Source organism: Didymella exigua, assembly GCF_010094145.1.
Source record: "Didymella exigua CBS 183.55 unplaced genomic scaffold M421scaffold_13, whole genome shotgun sequence".
In the NCBI taxonomy this organism is placed as follows: Eukaryota; Fungi; Ascomycota; class Dothideomycetes; order Pleosporales; family Didymellaceae; genus Didymella; species Didymella exigua.
The window spans coordinates 648,305-665,110 of NW_022984787.1; the positions used below are offsets into that span (position 1 = coordinate 648,305).

At 54.2% G+C, this 16,806-nt stretch overlaps 7 protein-coding genes across 7 annotated transcripts; 4 read left to right on the plus strand and 3 right to left on the minus strand.

The window, feature by feature from the left end:
• Positions 1-110: 110 nt before the first annotated feature.
• On the plus strand, positions 111-1,968 carry M421DRAFT_100984 (DUF1977-domain-containing protein; the record flags this gene model as incomplete). The annotated part of the gene is made up of 3 exons (XM_033586586.1): positions 111-567; positions 631-1,169; positions 1,951-1,968. 3 exons carry the CDS (start codon positions 111-113, stop codon positions 1,966-1,968), a joined length of 1,014 nt encoding a protein of 337 aa, XP_033448959.1.
• A 24-nt stretch (positions 1,969-1,992) lies between these two features.
• M421DRAFT_5162 (acid protease) lies at positions 1,993-3,504 on the plus strand (the record flags this gene model as incomplete). Its single annotated transcript, XM_033594950.1, has 2 exons — positions 1,993-2,430; positions 2,479-3,504. The coding sequence occupies 2 exons, from the start codon at positions 1,993-1,995 to the stop codon at positions 3,502-3,504; spliced, it is 1,464 nt and encodes a 487-aa protein (XP_033448960.1).
• A 1,068-nt stretch (positions 3,505-4,572) lies between these two features.
• On the minus strand, positions 4,573-5,456 carry M421DRAFT_92405 (GTP-binding protein rho1 precursor; the record flags this gene model as incomplete). The annotated part of the gene is made up of 5 exons (XM_033598033.1): positions 4,573-4,725; positions 4,774-4,908; positions 4,959-5,156; positions 5,283-5,310; positions 5,389-5,456. The coding sequence occupies 5 exons, from the start codon at positions 5,454-5,456 to the stop codon at positions 4,573-4,575; spliced, it is 582 nt and encodes a 193-aa protein (XP_033448961.1).
• Positions 5,457-6,696: 1,240 nt separating this feature from the next.
• On the plus strand, positions 6,697-10,372 carry M421DRAFT_420609 (ubiquitin conjugation factor E4). Its single transcript, XM_033592540.1, has 3 exons — positions 6,697-6,884; positions 6,942-9,199; positions 9,251-10,372. The coding sequence occupies exons 1-3, from the start codon at positions 6,810-6,812 to the stop codon at positions 10,149-10,151; spliced, it is 3,234 nt and encodes a 1,077-aa protein (XP_033448962.1). The 5' UTR covers positions 6,697-6,809; the 3' UTR covers positions 10,152-10,372.
• A 2,467-nt stretch (positions 10,373-12,839) lies between these two features.
• On the minus strand, positions 12,840-13,881 carry M421DRAFT_420610 (ribosomal protein 60S). Its single transcript, XM_033592541.1, has 4 exons — positions 13,745-13,881; positions 13,607-13,684; positions 13,409-13,550; positions 12,840-13,350 (listed from the first exon to the last, which is right to left on the minus strand). Exons 1-4 carry the CDS (start codon positions 13,811-13,813, stop codon positions 13,304-13,306), a joined length of 336 nt encoding a protein of 111 aa, XP_033448963.1. The 5' UTR covers positions 13,814-13,881; the 3' UTR covers positions 12,840-13,303.
• A 135-nt stretch (positions 13,882-14,016) lies between these two features.
• Positions 14,017-16,163, plus strand: M421DRAFT_420611 (uncharacterized protein). Its single transcript, XM_033592542.1, has 7 exons — positions 14,017-14,355; positions 14,410-14,491; positions 14,547-14,571; positions 14,629-15,143; positions 15,193-15,409; positions 15,460-15,645; positions 15,696-16,163. The coding sequence occupies exons 1-7, from the start codon at positions 14,139-14,141 to the stop codon at positions 15,912-15,914; spliced, it is 1,461 nt and encodes a 486-aa protein (XP_033448964.1). The 5' UTR covers positions 14,017-14,138; the 3' UTR covers positions 15,915-16,163.
• On the minus strand, positions 16,060-16,700 carry M421DRAFT_5167 (protein methyltransferase; the record flags this gene model as incomplete). Its single annotated transcript, XM_033594953.1, has 4 exons — positions 16,060-16,163; positions 16,210-16,388; positions 16,439-16,565; positions 16,622-16,700. 4 exons carry the CDS (start codon positions 16,698-16,700, stop codon positions 16,060-16,062), a joined length of 489 nt encoding a protein of 162 aa, XP_033448965.1.
• Between the last annotated feature and the right edge of the window lie 106 nt (positions 16,701-16,806).

A 16,806-nucleotide genomic window follows, 5' to 3' on the forward strand; every position in this document is an offset into this window, starting at 1 on the left:
CAAACTGCCGCATCTTGAGCGCCTGGTGCACGCATCCTCTCTTCGCGGCCACCTCCGGCCACCTCCGCGGCCACTTATCACAAACCCCTCCACGATACAACACCACAGCCATGTCCGAGCGCGCACACCACGATGGCTCTGCCGGCCGCGCCTACACCGTCGAGCAGAAAGCCGCCGTCCTGCGCATTAAGAGGTGCGCGCCAACCGCCTACTATGAGATTCTGGGCCTCGAAGATGTAAAAAAGACGTGCACCGATGGCGAAATCAAAAAGGCATACCGAAAGCTCTCGCTGCTCACACATCCGGATAAAAATGGCTACGCAGGTGCAGACGAAGCCTTCAAGCTTGTCAGCAAAGCCTTCCAGGTTCTCAGCGACCCGGACAAGAAAAGCAAATTCGACCAGTTTGGAGGCGATCCGGATGCGCGCTTCAACCCTGCAGCCGCGGGCGCAGGAGGGTCCCCGTTCAGTGGCTTCGCAGGGCAGAGGGGTGGCGGTTTCCAGGAAGAGATGACGCCGGAAGAGCTGTTCAGGCAGTTCTTTGGCGGAGGCTTTGGTGCGCCGTTCGGTAGGTCGAAGTGCCATACCCACATTGGACGTGGACGCGGAAGATCTGGGCTAATGTAGATAGGCGGCTTCGACACAGGGCCAGGCTTCGTGTTCAACCTCGGCGGCGGGCCAGGCGTACGGGTACATCAGTTTGGCGGCGGGCGACCGAGGAGAAGACCGGGGACTGCCCAGCCGCCGGGGCGCGAAGAGGCGCCGGGGCTGGGGAATGCGTTGGGGAATCTGCTGCCGCTGCTGTTCCTCTTCGTCCTACCACTGCTGTCGTCACTCTTCTCGGGCGGATCATCGAGTTCAGGGCCGTCGTTTGCCTTCACACCACAGCGCGAGTTCACATGCATGCACAAGTCGCAAGGCACATTCGGCGTCAACTACTACGTCGCCAACTCCGTCTGCCAGGAATACGGCAGCAACTCGCGAGACAAGAGGTGGAAGGCGCTGGACAAGCAGGTTGAGAACTCGTATGTACACACGCTGGACGTACGGTGCAATAACGAGCAATACGCGCAGAGCAAAAAGATGCAGGATGCACAGGGGTGGTTCTTCGTCGACGAGGAGGCCATGGCGCAGGCGAGGAACATGCCCATGCCCAATTGTGATACCTTGGCTGCACATGGCCTGCGCCGGAGATACTAGACCGCATTTGTTGTCGTTGGGGTTTCGATTCTGTAGTAATTATTGGCCTGGGAGGTTGGATAGAGATGTCATACAACACTCAGGGAGTAGATTTGGACATGTCTAGGAACGAAAACATGAGCGCATCACTCTCTTCACGCAGCGGGCTTTTTATGGGATACCCGATCATGAATAACTGTAAAGTACAGAGTTCGTCGTGTTTGCCATGTTCCTCTGCTTGAAGTCCTCTAAATTGGCCATCGAAGTGGACATCCTTGTAAGCTGAGCTCTTGCTCCACCAAACCGCATCGCCAATCCAGCAAATCAAAGTCCCTCTCTCCCATCCAAACGCAGGTCTGGGAACCCTCAATGTCCCAAGTTCACGCATGACAGCCGTTCCACATACCGTTATTGGTGTGCCTGGCATCGAATGGCGGTTTCAAGATCCTCGGTCCGACACTCTGGTAGCTGCGAGATCAGGGGTAGCGCCACTTTTACTCCAAACATCGACATCCTAACCCTGCCGTTCGTCTCAACACGGACTTCCAGACGTCACCGAGGTTGCGGCGCGCTTGAAACAGCTGAGAGCTAAGATGGCTTTCACTTCGTTGTCTGCTTCCATGCTCATCCCTTCTCCAGGCCGTCTTTGGATTTGAACAGTGTTTGTCTCATTTGAACAGGCGACGCTCTCGGACTCCCGCCCTGGCCTGCCTTGACAGCGGCGATCACTGGAATTTGAACGCCTGGCTGCACTGTGTTCTCGACTTCTTAGCTGAAGTTCGGCCTCTAATCTTCCATTGCAAATACTCCGATAATGCACACCCAACTGTCGACATGGCTGGCCGTATCAGCCGTACTGTGGCCAGCAGTCACAGCCTTCTATCCCTACCAATACAACGACGGTAGCACAACGACAGAGTCGAGTCGACGGAGCGCGAAGCTTTCGAGAGCGAGCTCGGGATCGATAACGGTCTCGCTACGACGTGTTCCCGTCCCCCTTCGCTCGAGGCAGCAGAACACATACAACATTGTCAACTCGAAAGATCCAAGCCAGCTGAACAGCGTGGCGATCGATCAAGATGGAAGCGACCTGAGCTACATGGTTGCCGTAACCATTGGCGACAGCAAAGAGGAGTACCACCTGCTACTCGACTCGGCAGCGAGCAACACGTGGGTGATGGGGCAGGACTGCAAAAGCGATGCCTGCGCAACGCACACCACGTTTGGCAAAGGGGACTCAAGCTCTCTGAAGGTATGAGACTTTGCATACCAGCACGCCATATTGATCTGACTCTTGCAGACGCAAACCTCCCCCTTCAGCGTCACGTACGGCACCGGCTCCGTCAGCGGCACCCTCGCAACAGACACGCTGCACATCGGCGCCCTCTCGCCCTCCGTCTCCTTCGGTCTCGCAACCAACGTCTCCAACGAATTCAAATCGTACCCCATGGACGGCATCCTGGGCATCGGGCGGGGCGACGTGGTCCAAGGCAGCGCGCAGATCATGGACGTTCTCAAAGACGACAAGTTGATCGGCGCGAAGCTGTACGGGATCCACTTGAGCAGGACCAAAGACGGCCTGAACGACGGCGAGCTCAATCTCGGCGAAGTCAACAAAAACAGATATTCAGGCGACCTGAACTGGCTCGACTGCATCCCCAACGACACGGGGTTCTGGGAGATCGCGCTCTCGGACGCGAGTGTGGATGACAAGTCCCTCGGTCTCACTGGCAAACAAGGCATCGTGGATACAGGCACATCGTACATCCTGATGCCGCCCTCGGACGCGTTGGCACTCCACTCCCTCGTCCCGGGCTACTCGCAATCGGGCGAGACGTTCAGCGCGCCGTGCGACACCACCACGAAGCTGGCTTTCGTCTTCGGCAAACAGAGTTACGAGATTGCTACTGCTGATTGGCTGGGCGGGAAACTCGACTCCGGGCTGTGTCGCAGCAACATCGTGGGGCGCCAGACATTCAACGAGAGCCAGTGGCTGATTGGCGATGTGTTTCTCAAGAACGTGTACAGCGTGTTTGATTTCGAGGGGAGCCGCGTGGGATTGGGGATGCCGCCGAAGGAGGGCGAGCAGAGCAGCTCGAGCTCCTCAAGCTCCTCAAGCGGAACTTCATCTGCCACTTCGACGGCTGCGAAGACGAGCGGAGCGGCGGGTGCGTCGCAAACCGCAACGGTAGAGGGCAGCGCGGATCCGTCCCCGAGCGCTGTCGCGGAGAGCCAGGGCCAGAGCAACCAGCAAGGAGGCGCTGGACTGGTGAAAGCTCCTTTCGTACTGACGATGGTCGGTGTTGCATGTTCTCTGTTGATGTAGAGTGGGACGCTCACAGCTTTTTGCATTTGCATTCTGGAGTCTACACGCATGCATCATATGCGGTTGCGGCATGGCGTGGCGTGGTATGCGAGCATTGGGTACAGGGCATGGGTCTGGCAACAGGGCATAACAATGTGTGACGATCTATGATGATCATCGACACGAGGGGCTGAAAAGGGTACAAACATAATGAAACCCGGAGAGCATCGAATACTTGCTTGCTATCCCACGCCGACGATCTATTTGACTCTTTGGAGATGTCCTGACCGTGTCTACTTCCACGGTTGCATGTACCAAGCTCACCGAGCCGCTGGAACTCCCAAAGTGGCCTGAAGATGTGCGGGGCGGAGCATCGGGCGAGCTTATCCGGGCGACTGAACGATGCAGGTGGCATGCCAATAATCGGGTGTGGATAACAGATGTGGGTACGCTGCACGTGCAGGCTGTTGACTGCCGTGCAGCACGCGGACGGCGTGGGGCTGGGATAGCGTGGTAAAGAGCATGAAATGAACGTCTATTCTTGCTAGTAGAGATTAGGACATCTAATTTCAGATTACTCCGGTTAAAATTCAACTGGAAACAGCAGGCAAGAGGACTCGGGCAGTCACGTCAGGGCAGCAATGGCGTGCGATGGCAAAGACACAACGAGGCTACAAGCAAATACTCCAATTGACCGACGACCGAACGCATGCAGAGCAACGAGTGGTATGCAGATGCGACGACCAGCGGTGGAAACAAGCACATATTAGAAAGATCCTACCATTGCTGGAACCCGATAGCTGCTCAATCTCGACCCACACGCTCTGAGAAAATAACCCCATCATACTGCCCCAAGATGATGTACTACTTCCAAACAAGAAAGATCCAGCGCAGTAACGCCTCGAACAGGTGCCGTGGAAGAAATGGCTCTAACTAGCCAGGACAGGCGGTTGATTCGTCTTCCATCGCACCCATGATTCACATGCGGTTCGCCTCGATCAACGCATGAAGGCCGCCACAGTGTTGTCGTGTCTAAGGGTCGACATGGCGCGGCTGTGGCGGCGCTGCTGTTTACACATCTGACTCCATCTACAAGACTGTGCACTTGGACTTCTTCTTCTCTTTCCGGGTGAGCAGGGCAGCTCGTGTGGCGTGCTCAAATACCTCCCGGACGCCCTCGTTGGTCTTCGCCGAGCATTCGAGATACTTCTGGGCACCAATCTTCTTGCGGACATCCTCGGCCTGTACGATTTAGCTAGTGAAGTAACGTTGCGTGGTGTTATGACTGACCTGCTCGGGGGTGACAGGCTTCTGGGAAGTCTTGTGCAGCTCCTCAATGGTCTTCTGGTCGAAGCGCAGATCCTTCTTGCAACCGACGAGGATGATGGGCAGGCCCTGGCAGAAGTGCAGAACCTCGGAGATCCACTGCAGCGTTGTTAGCAGCTGCTGGGGCAGGCATGACCAGGTGAGCGTACCTTCTCCTGGACGTTGTCGAGCGAGTCGGGCGAGTCGACTGCAAAGCAGATCAGGATGACGTGGGAGTCGGGGTAGGAGAGCGGGCGGAGGCGGTCGTAATCCTCCTGGCCAGCGGTATCCCAGAGGGCGAGCTCGACGTGCTTGCCATCGACCTCGACGTCGGCGACGTAGTTCTCGAAGACGGTGGGGACATAGACCTGGACAACGTTAGTGGGTGTGCTTGGGTGCGGCCGGTGGCTAGCAGATGTTTGCTGCGACGGGGCTGCCGGTCGCTAGGCTGACGCAGCTCAGGGACGGGGCCGAGGGGCGCACAGGAGACTGACCTCGGGGAAGGTGCCCTTGGAGAAGACGCTACACGCACGCTGTCAGTACTTGCGAGGGCAGACAAAGGGGGGGACGTTGGCGATAGGCATCTGGGCGAGCACTTACATGAGCAGACAGGTCTTTCCGCAGGCGCCGTCACCGACAATTACGAGCTTGCGACGGATCTCGGCCATTTTGCAGTGTGTTGGAGCGAGTGGGTGGGCAGCGGGAGGTGGTTGCGGAGTGCTGGGCGGGAAGAGCGTTAGCAGGTGAGATGGAGAAAGGGTGGTTGATGTAGAGATGTGAGGATGAAGGGCACGCTCCACTCTGCTAGGCTGGGCGCGGACCGTGCTGCGGCGGCTGAGCACCAAACGTCGCTCGGGGAGGCTGTGGCTGAAGCGTGCGTACCGTGCAATCAGGACTCAGCGTGGGACACGCTGGATAGGGGGGAATATGGGCGGTGCGGGCGTGCAGTGCGAACTCCAGTCTCGTGGGAAGCTGGTGTTGATATGAGGAGGCGAGCGTTCCACGGCAACGAGTCGGCTAGCGCTTGAGCAGAGGACGACGACAAGGTGGACACTGGATACTGATAGACGGGCTGCTCCATGCACCATGATAAAGCCACGCGCCCCGAGCCCCGAGACCGACCACGACGTTTCAGACCCGGTTTGATATGGTGACCGCTCGCCTGTCATTTCCCCACGCTCGTCCCGCAGGACGCAGGACGCAGGACACAGTCTACGACTCTGCGAGTTCACGCTCTGGCTCTCGCCGTGTTCCCTTGTCACCGCTTGTCGAGCCAGAAGCGTCTCCGCTCGCTGTCGCTGTCGTGCATGCCTGTCCTTTTGTCCTGACGGCAGCACTGCGGGGCCGCCGGTGAAATGCGTCACAAACGGCAGTCGATTCGCTCGACCACGCTTGTTGTGTTTGGCGTTCGTCTTTGTTCTAACTTCTCCGCGACTCTGCCTCCCCTCAGGGTCTCCATCTGCGGCCTGCAGCTGTGCAGCTCTGCACCCTCTTGGCATGTGATTCTTGACTTTGCTTTTGTGTTTCACAAGTCCACGGTCATCTGTTGCCGTACATTGACGCTCGTGCTTACACATCACACGTGACAGTCCCAGGCATAACTACTTACACATTACACGGATAGGCCATGGAGAGTGAGAGTGCAGACGTGCTGCAACAGTGCATCTCAATCATCTGGGTGGGCACCACCTGCACAGAACAATTCCTCCAACTCGGCCGGGTGTCAATGTCTTTGACGCCTCTCTCACCAGTGGTGACCAAGTCCCAGAGCCGTAGAGTGCGCTCTGAGTGCGTGCATCTGCTTATGGTTGTCGCGGTGATTCTACACGCTTCTATCTCGACGCGTGAAAGGGTGGAGGCGCGCCGCGGTTGGAGTGGGGCCTAGGTATCCGCCCGCTACGTCCATGACTATGGTTCACCCAGCATCACCCCGAGGTTGACCACTTTCGCTGTGCGGCGCGCCTTCCTTGCTACTTTGTCCTTATTCGAGCGCCACTCTCTTTCCCCCACCGCCCACGACCATGGCCGACCGAGAGATGACCGAGCCACCACCGCCGCAGCAAGAGCAGGACAGCGCCATGTCCGACGCCGACAAGGTACAGCTCCCAGACAGCTCTCGCCCGAAGAGACCTGCTGACGACAACCTTGCCCAGATCCGTGCAAAGCGCCTCGCGAAGCTTGGAGGTAGCTCGACGCCGCGACCGTCGTCCACTGGGCCTGCAGCTTCCACCTCAACTCCAGCGTCTGGTGCCTCGTCGCCGAAGACCGCAGCCGCACCGTCGCCGCAACCACGAACGCAATCCCCACAGACAGCCCACCTCAGCTCGCATGCGGACGTCAAGACGGAGACAAAGCCGGCCACTCGCATCAACATCAAGCCTGCTGCTACAGCGACCACCGCTGCAGCCCCGCCACCTGCGCCGCGGCCGCAAGACGACAGCATCGAGGGTTGGGAGGACCGTACCATCAGCGGCATTTTCAGGATAACACTTGAAGAGGCGCGTTCGCAAGATGCACACGGTCACAGGGTCTACTTTGCTTCAGGCTTGAAGCAGGACCTGCAAGATGAGGGTCGGCCACTGCGGTTCAGTACTGACGTGCTAGACTCGGTCGTCATGGAAGCTGCGTCAAGCCACACGCACAGAAATGCTCTGGAATACTTGCTCGGGTGCTGGAAGCGAGTTGCTAGGCAATCAAAGGCCATCACCAACAAGAGCGATCCAAAGTACGACATCGTGCGGGAGCTTCGACGGATATGCTTCAACTACGCCATCTTCGCCGCCACCATGCCTGACATGTTCGGTGAGGAGGCGCCTTTAGAGAATGCACTGGCGGACCGCTTGTTGCTTGGGCCTGACGACGACCGGGGCATCTGCTTCGACTTCCTCCAGGAAGCCTGCAACCGCGCTGAGGATGACGAGACTGCGAAAGAGGCGTTAGTTGGTGCTATGGAAGATCTGAGCCGGCGATTGTCGAGGGCATCCATGAACAGCGACTACAAGGCCTACATGTTGGCGCTTCGTAGCCTGATACGCTTCCCTCCGCTCGTCGCTGCCATGGTGCAGTCAGAGACCTTCTTGCCTATCGATATCGAGGCCCAAAACATCGAGACGCAGACCTTTCTTGGACCGTTCTTCCGGCTATCGCCTATGCAGGGCGATGTTGCGGTCAACTACTTCAATGGAGCATCAGGTGGAGATAAGGCCTTAATCGCTAACGCGCAGCGGGCTCTCCGTATGACCCTCCAATCTCACCAGGACGAGCTCTTTGACGTTGCGAACGCCTTCATCAAGAACAAGGATTCGCGAGACAAGATGCTCAACTGGTTCGCCCTGACAGTGAACAAGAACCACAAGCGACGAGCCCTTCAAGTCGATGCCAAGACCGTGTCCACTGATGGGTTCATGGTCAATGTCACCGTTATCCTGGATCGATTGTGCGAGCCCTTCATGGATGCCTCTTTCTCCAAGATCGACCGGATCGACATTGACTATCTTCGACGAGCGCCGCGCGTTGACATCGAGGATGAAACCAAGATCAACGCTGATGAGAAGATGTCGGAGGAGTTCTACAGCACCAAGGCTGATGGAGTCAGCAATTTCATATCGGAGGTGTTCTTCCTGACCGTGGCCGCCCACCACTATGGTACTGAAGCTGCCAATTCTAAGCTCTCATCCTTGCAGAAAGATGTAAAGTGGCTGAAGAAGGAGCTCGAGAAGTTCGAGACCGAACGCCACAAGTACATTGCGAATCCTGTGCAGTTGCGAGTCTTCGATGCCCATGTCAAGAAGATCAAAGATCAAATCGAACGCGGTACCTGCACCAGCCACGCCATCATGGGCATACTCAGCGACGAGACTATGCAGGCCCGGTCTATGCAGCTCATGCGCTATGTCATCGTATGGCTGTTACGTCTTGTCTCGGGAACCGATTTTCCCACGCAAGACTTGCAACTGCCCCTGCCTAGCGAGCAGACCATGGCTTTCAGGTGTCTTCCCGAGTACTTTGTGGAAGACATTGTTGGCAACTTCAAGTTCATTACACGCATGATGCCGCATATTATCACGAACACCCAATGCGAGGAGCTCGTGAAGATTTGCATTGTTTTCCTCCGCGACTCCGAGTACATCAAGAATCCATACTTGAAGTCTGGTCTGGTGACCATCCTGTTCCACGGAGTCTGGGAGATCCCACACCATCCGAAGGGTGTCCTTGGCAATACACTGTTTGCCAACAAGTTCGCCACAAAGCATCTGCTGCACGCTTTGATGCAGTTCTACAACGAGTGCGAGAGCACCGGCGTGCACACCCAGTTCTATGACAAGTTTAACATTCGCTACGAGATCTTCCAGGTAATCAAGTGCATCTGGCCAAACCAGGTGTACCGTGACAACCTCGCTACAGAAGCACGGTACTTGTTCTCTCCCTTTCCCAGCCACATTTCATACTAACATAGAAACAGCGTGAACCTGGAGTTCTTCGTACGGTTCGTCAACCTGCTGCTCAACGACGTCACCTTCGTTCTCGATGAGTCGTTTACCGCGTTCACACAGATGCATGAGATCTCAAAAGAGCTGAAGGCCGATCCTAACATGGAGCAAGCCGCACGCCAGGAGAAAGAAGAAAAGCTCTCAGCCGCCCAGGGAAAGGCTAAGAGCTACATGCAGCTGACCAACGAGACCGTGGCTATGCTGAAGCTCTTCACGGAAGCACTCGCTGACTCTTTTACAAAGAAGGAGGTCGTTGTTCGTCTCGCACACATGCTTGACTACAACCTCGAGGCACTGGTTGGCCCGAAGAAGTCAAGCTTGAAGGTCGACAACCCTGAGGAGTACGGTTGGAATCCGCGCCAGATGCTGGCTGAACTCACAGATGTATACCTCAATCTGCAGGACAAGCAGTCCTTCATTGATGCCGTCGCAACCGATGGACGTTCTTACCGTTCAGAGTACTGGATCGAGGCCCATAAGATCATGGCCAAGTTCCACCTCAAGAACGATCAGCAGCTCCAGCAATGGGAAGCCATGGCTCGCAACATCAGTGCCACCAAGGAGGCTGCTGATGTGGAGGAGGCTGACTTGGGAGAGTACCCTGACGAGTACACTGACCCTCTCATGGCTACATTGATGGAAGACCCGGTCACCCTGCCGATCAGCAAGCAGATCGTGGATCGAAGCACAATCAAGAGCCATCTGCTCAGCGACCCCCACGACCCCTTCAACCGTTCGCCACTCAAGATCGAGGATGTCATTCCCAATGATCTGCTGCGGGACGAGATCCTGGCCTGGAAGGCGGACGTGCTGGCGAAGAAACGAGCCGAGCGTAGCGTAGCGGCTGAAGGTGAAACCATGGACACCTCGTAGACAGCTGAGCATCAGTGATACTTGTGAGCATGCATTGAGGGTGTTTTGGCGTTTGTATCCGTCGCTGCGGTTCGTGCTACGATCCCACCGTCATGACACAGTGAGATTGGCTTACGGCTCTTGGGATGATCTTGTCGTAATATGCATCTGCATCACGGCATCCTGCATTTGGACAGGTATGGCAAGGTAGATACTGAATAACGAGATTTTTACATAACCCAAATGTGCTAAGGTTTGCGTGTAGTGAATCTTTTCTCTAAAGTAGTTGTGCAATGTCCACTTTCTCCAAGACTGATATGGCTTGTGTCACGCGCGAGTGCACCTCCTCCACTGTTGGCCGCATCTGGTCAAGCTAGCGAGAGTGTCCAACACTTGTTCAGGCTAATGGATCTTTTTGTTTCGAAATAGTGGTGAAGTACATCTCAGCTAACAAATCGCTGGGAGACGTGCTTAATTGAAGTGAACGTTACTACGTCGCTAAGACTAAGCTGCCCAGCAATTTATTCCTCAACTCTCACCCCATTCTACTACTTATCGCGTAACCGAGTGACATAGTGACTAAGCCAACCTGCTCTCCATCTATTCACCATTGGGCTTAGTTTTTTTGCTGATGTTGTGCATAGGTATACGGCGGGTCGTGGCTTCCTTACGATCTTGGGTGACAAGTACGATAATACATCGTCTCAAGGAGCCCTCTCAGCATTTGACAGTCTAGGTAGGAATTCGATTTTGGCGAGAAAGCCAACCCTCGTTGAAAAGTCGCAGTAGTAAGTAGTTCAGAACAATGGCTGTGGGCTGGTACCCTAATTGAGAGAGTTCGCAGGCAACTCTACTTAGAATCTGTTTTTCTTGATCAGGCGACTCCAACGTGTGCTGATTTAAGAATCCCCTCGTTTCTTCGATACAAGGAATCAAAATATCCTGAACGATTTGGCTCGCAGGAGCTGCATTCCACTGAATCTCAGAAAAAGAGTGCTTTTTTCCCTTACTGTCACAGTCATAAAAGTGGCAAAGTATAGACTATATTTGTACCGCTGATTAGGCTGCTTATACAAGGCTGTTTCTCTGCAACACTAACGCGTATGCTCCTTGTGTCTACTCAGCGTCATTCCGAAAGCCTCCTCGTCAGCTCGCGCATTCTCCACGCACTTGAGCTTTTCGCTAGTCGTTTGTGTATACGCTCTACTAAGCGGTTTCGCGGTATGCAACATGACACTGATCTTCAGAAGACATATTCTGACATTCCAGTCTCCAGTCCATTCCCTGTCCATTTCGACGCCTCACGAAGATGGTCACTTGACACACGTAACCTCGAGCTCTCGGCTGAGCAAGCACGGTCACACCGCACGAACCTCGTCATCTTCCACCTTCTTAGCAATTGTACGCCTGAGATTAGGGATTGCGCGTGGAAAGTCGATCGATTATCTAAGATGTTGAGTGAAAAGGAATCCCGAACGTCGTCGGTGTTGTCTGGTTTCGAGTTGAGTCTCTGCGTTGCCAAAAGAATGTCCTGGGCCTTCAGGGCATTATTGTAGTCACGGCAACACCAGTTTGAGGAGTAATTAAGGCGGAGTGCAGAATAGCTCTGAACTGGAGGGAGAGATTGGATGTTCATAACGTCGTGGTTCATTTTATAAGTTGTACGTTGAACTGGGCAGGACGGCATGAAGCCACACGCCTCTGCAAAGACTGCCACATAACATTGTAAGATAAATCGATGTCTTGCACGACTACAACCTGGTCTTTTTTCCTGTCCAATGGAGATCTGGGGCTCAGAGTGAGCCACTCTCGTGACGCATGAATACCTCTTTCACCCGGTGCCAAACGACCACATAGCTACCGAGAGCCGCTCCTTTAGTTTCACTCGCCTCTTCTACAAATCCCCAGTCCATTTATTTTGTCTTCCTAATTCCCTTCTTCTTCCTCAAATTGCACATATCAATCCACAGCAGGACTTAACAATGTCACACGGACTCACGAGGTGGGACCGCGACCACATATAATTATCCTTAGCAAGACACCATCCTGTACCTTGGGGGAGCGAACGTTATACTCCTATGCTTTCTCTGGCGCATACTGGACAAGCGGAGACATCGTTTTGGCATAGTGCGTGAGCTTCAGCTCAGTTCCCGGGCTTTCGAAATCTGTTTCTGTTCTCTTGATCATTGTGTTCTTGGGTCATTCACTTTAGAACCACCATGTTCACACGTTCGCAATATCCAAAAGCTGTTTCCGTCCCTCGAGCGCCTTGTTCTGAACACAGGTATTTCTGGGGACGACAAGATTCAGGCCGGGTCTCGAAATCGTTCACGCTTGATGACACGCTTCGATTGGCATGGACAAGAATGGAGGGGGGGAGAGTCTTTCATTGAGACACTCTATCAAGGCTGTTGGGACTCATGATTCTATCAGCACTGAACGCGAGCAGCTCTGATGAGGATTATCGAGCAGTGATAGGGCACGAGGGCAGAAGGTATGGCCTTTCCAGACAGACTACTGAAGGGACAAGAGCTTGAAAGAGACGCAAGAGGAGTGGTGAACAAGATGGAGCTTAGATTGGTGAGGCGATACTGATGTATTGAGCATGGACGTTGACGCACGATGGGAAATGGCTGTTAGCTGAGTTCTGGGACGGAAACTTAGCTATTAGCGGCAACACAACGCCGAGCGATGATAAAGACGTAGTTGAGCAAAGGTCTTTACATTGTTCTAGCGCGGGCGGGAAGCATGACTGGAACGTGTGGGAAACTAACGGACGAAGTGAGGTATGCGGAAGCATTAAATAGTCACGGGCATGAAGTGGGACGAGCAATTGTGTAGTCGATCACATTGGGCGGACATCGCGGAGGAGACCCAGCTACGTCGTAATCTTTTCGGTTGTAGCCATGCCGCACAAAGCCAGATCGTCTGGAGGAACCCAACACATCACGTAGGTGGCTCCAACTTTTGCACTTTTTGGATTTGTTCCATTGACCTGCCGACCTATACGTATCTCATGACGCCGTCATCGTGTTCCGGTTCGGCCGGTATGCAAGCCGTGTCACTGAAAGGTCGTGACTATTTCCACCCCAGCAATGGGAATGTGCACCGTTGATCCGTGTTGAGCAACCCCTAGAAAGGCAAATGGCGAAAGAAAGGACGAGAGAAGACGCTTAGTCGAAGAGACCGAAGCCCATGTCGTCGTCGGACTCCTCCTTCTCTGTAGCAATGCGTTAGTGCGTGATCTCCTAATATCGAATTGGCGCAGCGTGTCATACCCTCAGCCTTCTCCTCCTCAGCGGGAGCAGCGGCGCCAGCGGCATCACCGCCAGCAGCGGCAGCACCACCGGCAGCGGGGGCAGCACCGCCGCCGGAGCCGACGTTCAGGAGCAGGTCTTTGACATCCTTGCCCTCAAGAGCCTGGAAGTTGTATCAGAAACCAAGTCCCACATCTTCTCTCAATCGCGAATGCGCACCTTGGCGAAAAGAGTTGTCCAGATGGGCTCAACCTCCTCAATCTTTGCGGCCTTGATCAGGGACTGGAGCTTGTCGGCCTGCGAGAATTAGTACCTGCGCACACGCGGACGTCTTCAAATCCAATGCGAAAATCGTACAGTGATGTCGACACCGTCATCGGCGAGGATGAGGGCTGCGTAGGAGGTGGCGAGCTCGGAGGTAGACATTGCGACGGTTGAGTATCGTTGAAGGATGTGAACGGTCGAAGTGTTGCAGTTCGCAGAGTGGTCGATTTGGAAAGTGCGACTAGCGGGCCCTTCGTCTCGCTAAAGCGCGCTTGCCGGCTACGTGCTAGTGTTGAACTGAGGGCCGGTTTGTGCACGTGATTTAGTGACGTCTGCAGCTTCCCCACCACCAAGTGCACTTGGCTGCCGAATCGGTCCACTGGCCCGTCGCAATCTGAAAGCATCAGACCGCTCTGCCCTTGCTCCTTCCTGTGTCTTTACCATAGGAACTGCTAAACTTTCTGCCAATTGACGCTTGTCTCGCACGATGACAGACTCGCCGTTACCGAGGATCCCGCTGGACCCGAAGGAGCAGCCCATCCTCGACAAGCTGCAATCGATACGGACCCAGCTCGAGTTACTGAAGCGCGACCGATCGACATATGTCAGGAGCCAGGATGTTCTTCAATTGTACGACCAAGTCATTGAACAGGTGATGATTCTGAATGAAATCCGAGTAACAAAGCGCCTCGAGCAGAACAAGGGTATGTCCGTTTGTTGAGGCTCTTGTCAACTTTGTCGCTCACATCACATCATAGTCGACTACATGCTAGACGACTGCTTCCAACTCATCTCGCTTGCATACATGACAGTAGGCAAGAACCACGAACCTCCGGCTGTGTATGTTGGCCCCATGATTGTCATAAATTTGACACTTGCTGACTGCATACCACAGCTACTCATACATCTCCACCGCGAAGGTAAACTTCATCCGAAAAAAAATCCTCATTCCCTGATTTGCTTACTAAACGATAAAGCGACTCTTAGACCACCTCAAAGAAGCGATGTTCTACTCACCCAAAGATCTGGATGGTCTCGGCGGGCAGCTGAAAGAGTGCCGACATTATGTTGAAAGGGGTCAGGAGGAGTACAGCCCACATCTTCTTACTCTGCTGGATGCCCGCATCAAGGTCTGCGAAGAGATACTGGCGACACTGCGATTGAACCTTTCACACCTCACACCAGAGCTGACACCAAAATGGGACAAGCTTGTCTCGCTACTTCGATCACTGGCTGGCTGCAACGCGCGATCAAAGTTTCCCAACGAAGAGGTCGATGCCTACGCTAAGGAACTCTACGAGCTTGAGGAAGAGCTTAAGAAGGATGGCATCACTGCGTACGAGACTACTGGCTCAACAGAGGACAAGCTTGTCGAGATGACCGAGAAGATGAAGTTGACTGCAGCGGATGAAAACCCAGCACCCCAAGCCGAAACTTTAATCTCGCAACTGCTTCGGCGCAATCTCTTGTGGGTGACTTTGATAAAGGAGAAGTCAGTACACTCAATCCTTGGGAAGAGAGAAAGGCTGACAGCTCAACAGGCAAGGTCGCATCAACCCGGCGTTCCAGGACGTGTACGACAAGCTTTTGTCGATTCGTAACAATCTCGACAAGCTTTCACTCACACAGGCATGGTCTCTGCGCGAGACAGATCTGTGGGACTTCCAGCGCCAGTTGGACCGTATCGATGAATCGCGAGCTGAAGATGGCAACTTTTATGATGCGCTTGGCCGACCTGCCGAGATCTATGAGCAGAGGGTAGGTTCTTCATCATGCGCATTGGTGCATTACAGCTAATTGTCGACCAGACTTTGCTCTACCTCCTACGCAAGAGCTATGCCATCATATACCAACTTCTACTGACCTCTGAGCCCGTCTCTGAGGCTCTTTTGCCCATTTACAACCAGCTTACAACGCTGAGAAAATGCTTGCTCGAGGTGAAGAAGCTTGGTGGCGTCTCATCTCCGCGCGAGCTGTACCCCTACAGCATGAAAGTAAGTGAAGTCGGCACTCTATTCCTGAAGTAGGAGCTAATCAGTGGCAGCTCAACTCGATCGACAATATGCGCGTAGATGGGAAGTTCATGGTCGGCGATGAGATCCCAGACGGACAAGGAATCGTAACCCAGCTCCTCGAGGAATGTTTCGACCTCGCGTACGAACTCAGAAACGACGCAGAGGACAGCAGTTCGGCAGAAGCGACACCAGCGGAAGGAACACCGCAAAGCGAGACGCCCGGCGAACCTGTGATCGCACAGTCATGAATGGCGATCGACCTCGGTATTGGTGGCGTTTTATCGGATTCAAATCACTGGCAGCCAGGCGTCCTCGAGTCGGGCTTATGGAGGCATTGGTTGGGTTTGCGCGCACTGTTTCAACGTCATGTACCCGTAATCGCGCTTTTCATGCTCAATCGATATGAATCGAGTTGAACAGTTTGAGTTCCTCTTCAGGTGATGGTGCGACTGGTGCATCGGCGTCCTTGAAAGTGAGATGACTCCCGTACGAGATGCCTTTGTCGATCAGAGACTGTATAACTGAGAATGCATGTTGGCTTACAGAGTTCTTCGCCAACTGGAATATCGCGCAGTGCTTTGTATGTGATGATGAGGCGTTCTGTGTCTCGCTCCCACACAACGTTCTGATGCTGAGTCGAGTGATTGAACATGGAACCCAAGCCCAGGATTACGGCTTGCGCTTTGTGCTTGTTGCCATGTCGATCTACAATTGGCCAATTACTAGGATGGAGTCAATGTCATGAAACTCCATGGGTTGGGTGGATACTTACTATGTGTAATGATATAAGGATGTGTGTTCAATGTGCGTCTCATTCTCTTCCAGGCCCAGAACCAAGACCGGACAGACTTCGATCACAGTCTTTGCAGGAATGACTTCTGTAGAGAAAACACCTCGGCCTGCGCCTAGATCAGCCCCTCGATGCCATGTTGAGCCAGTGGGAAGTGCGATGGACCTTTTGGCGTATCAACTTTGATGTACAAATTTGGAAATCGCTGCAGAGGAACGTCCGACTTGTTTGTTGGGGTTGCCATATTGTCTGTCCCCAAAGAAGATGCGCGAGCAAGGGAAGCCGAAAGGTTGTCGAATGCTGGGGCCAAAAATTCGCGACTGCACACCTGGACTGAGCCGGCAGCCGGA

Bases quoted from the DNA above. Each gene is read 5' to 3' on its own strand.
- M421DRAFT_420609 (XM_033592540.1), top strand. From the start codon at position 6,810: ATGGCCGACCGAGAGATGACCGAGCCACCACCGCCGCAGCAAGAGCAG. The intron at 6,885-6,941 runs GTACAGCTCCCA...AACCTTGCCCAG, and splicing joins CCATGTCCGACGCCGACAAG to ATCCGTGCAAAGCGCCTCGC. The intron at 9,200-9,250 runs GTACTTGTTCTC...ACATAGAAACAG, and splicing joins AACCTCGCTACAGAAGCACG to CGTGAACCTGGAGTTCTTCG.
- M421DRAFT_420611 (XM_033592542.1), top strand. From the start codon at position 14,139: ATGACAGACTCGCCGTTACCGAGGATCCCGCTGGACCCGAAGGAGCAG. The intron at 14,356-14,409 runs GTATGTCCGTTT...ATCACATCATAG, and splicing joins GCGCCTCGAGCAGAACAAGG to TCGACTACATGCTAGACGAC. The intron at 15,144-15,192 runs GTCAGTACACTC...ACAGCTCAACAG, and splicing joins GTGACTTTGATAAAGGAGAA to GCAAGGTCGCATCAACCCGG.
- M421DRAFT_420610 (XM_033592541.1), bottom strand. From the start codon at position 13,813: ATGTCTACCTCCGAGCTCGCCACCTCCTACGCAGCCCTCATCCTCGCC. The intron at 13,685-13,744 runs GTACGATTTTCG...TAATTCTCGCAG, and splicing joins ATGACGGTGTCGACATCACT to GCCGACAAGCTCCAGTCCCT. The intron at 13,551-13,606 runs GTGCGCATTCGC...TACAACTTCCAG, and splicing joins GGACAACTCTTTTCGCCAAG to GCTCTTGAGGGCAAGGATGT.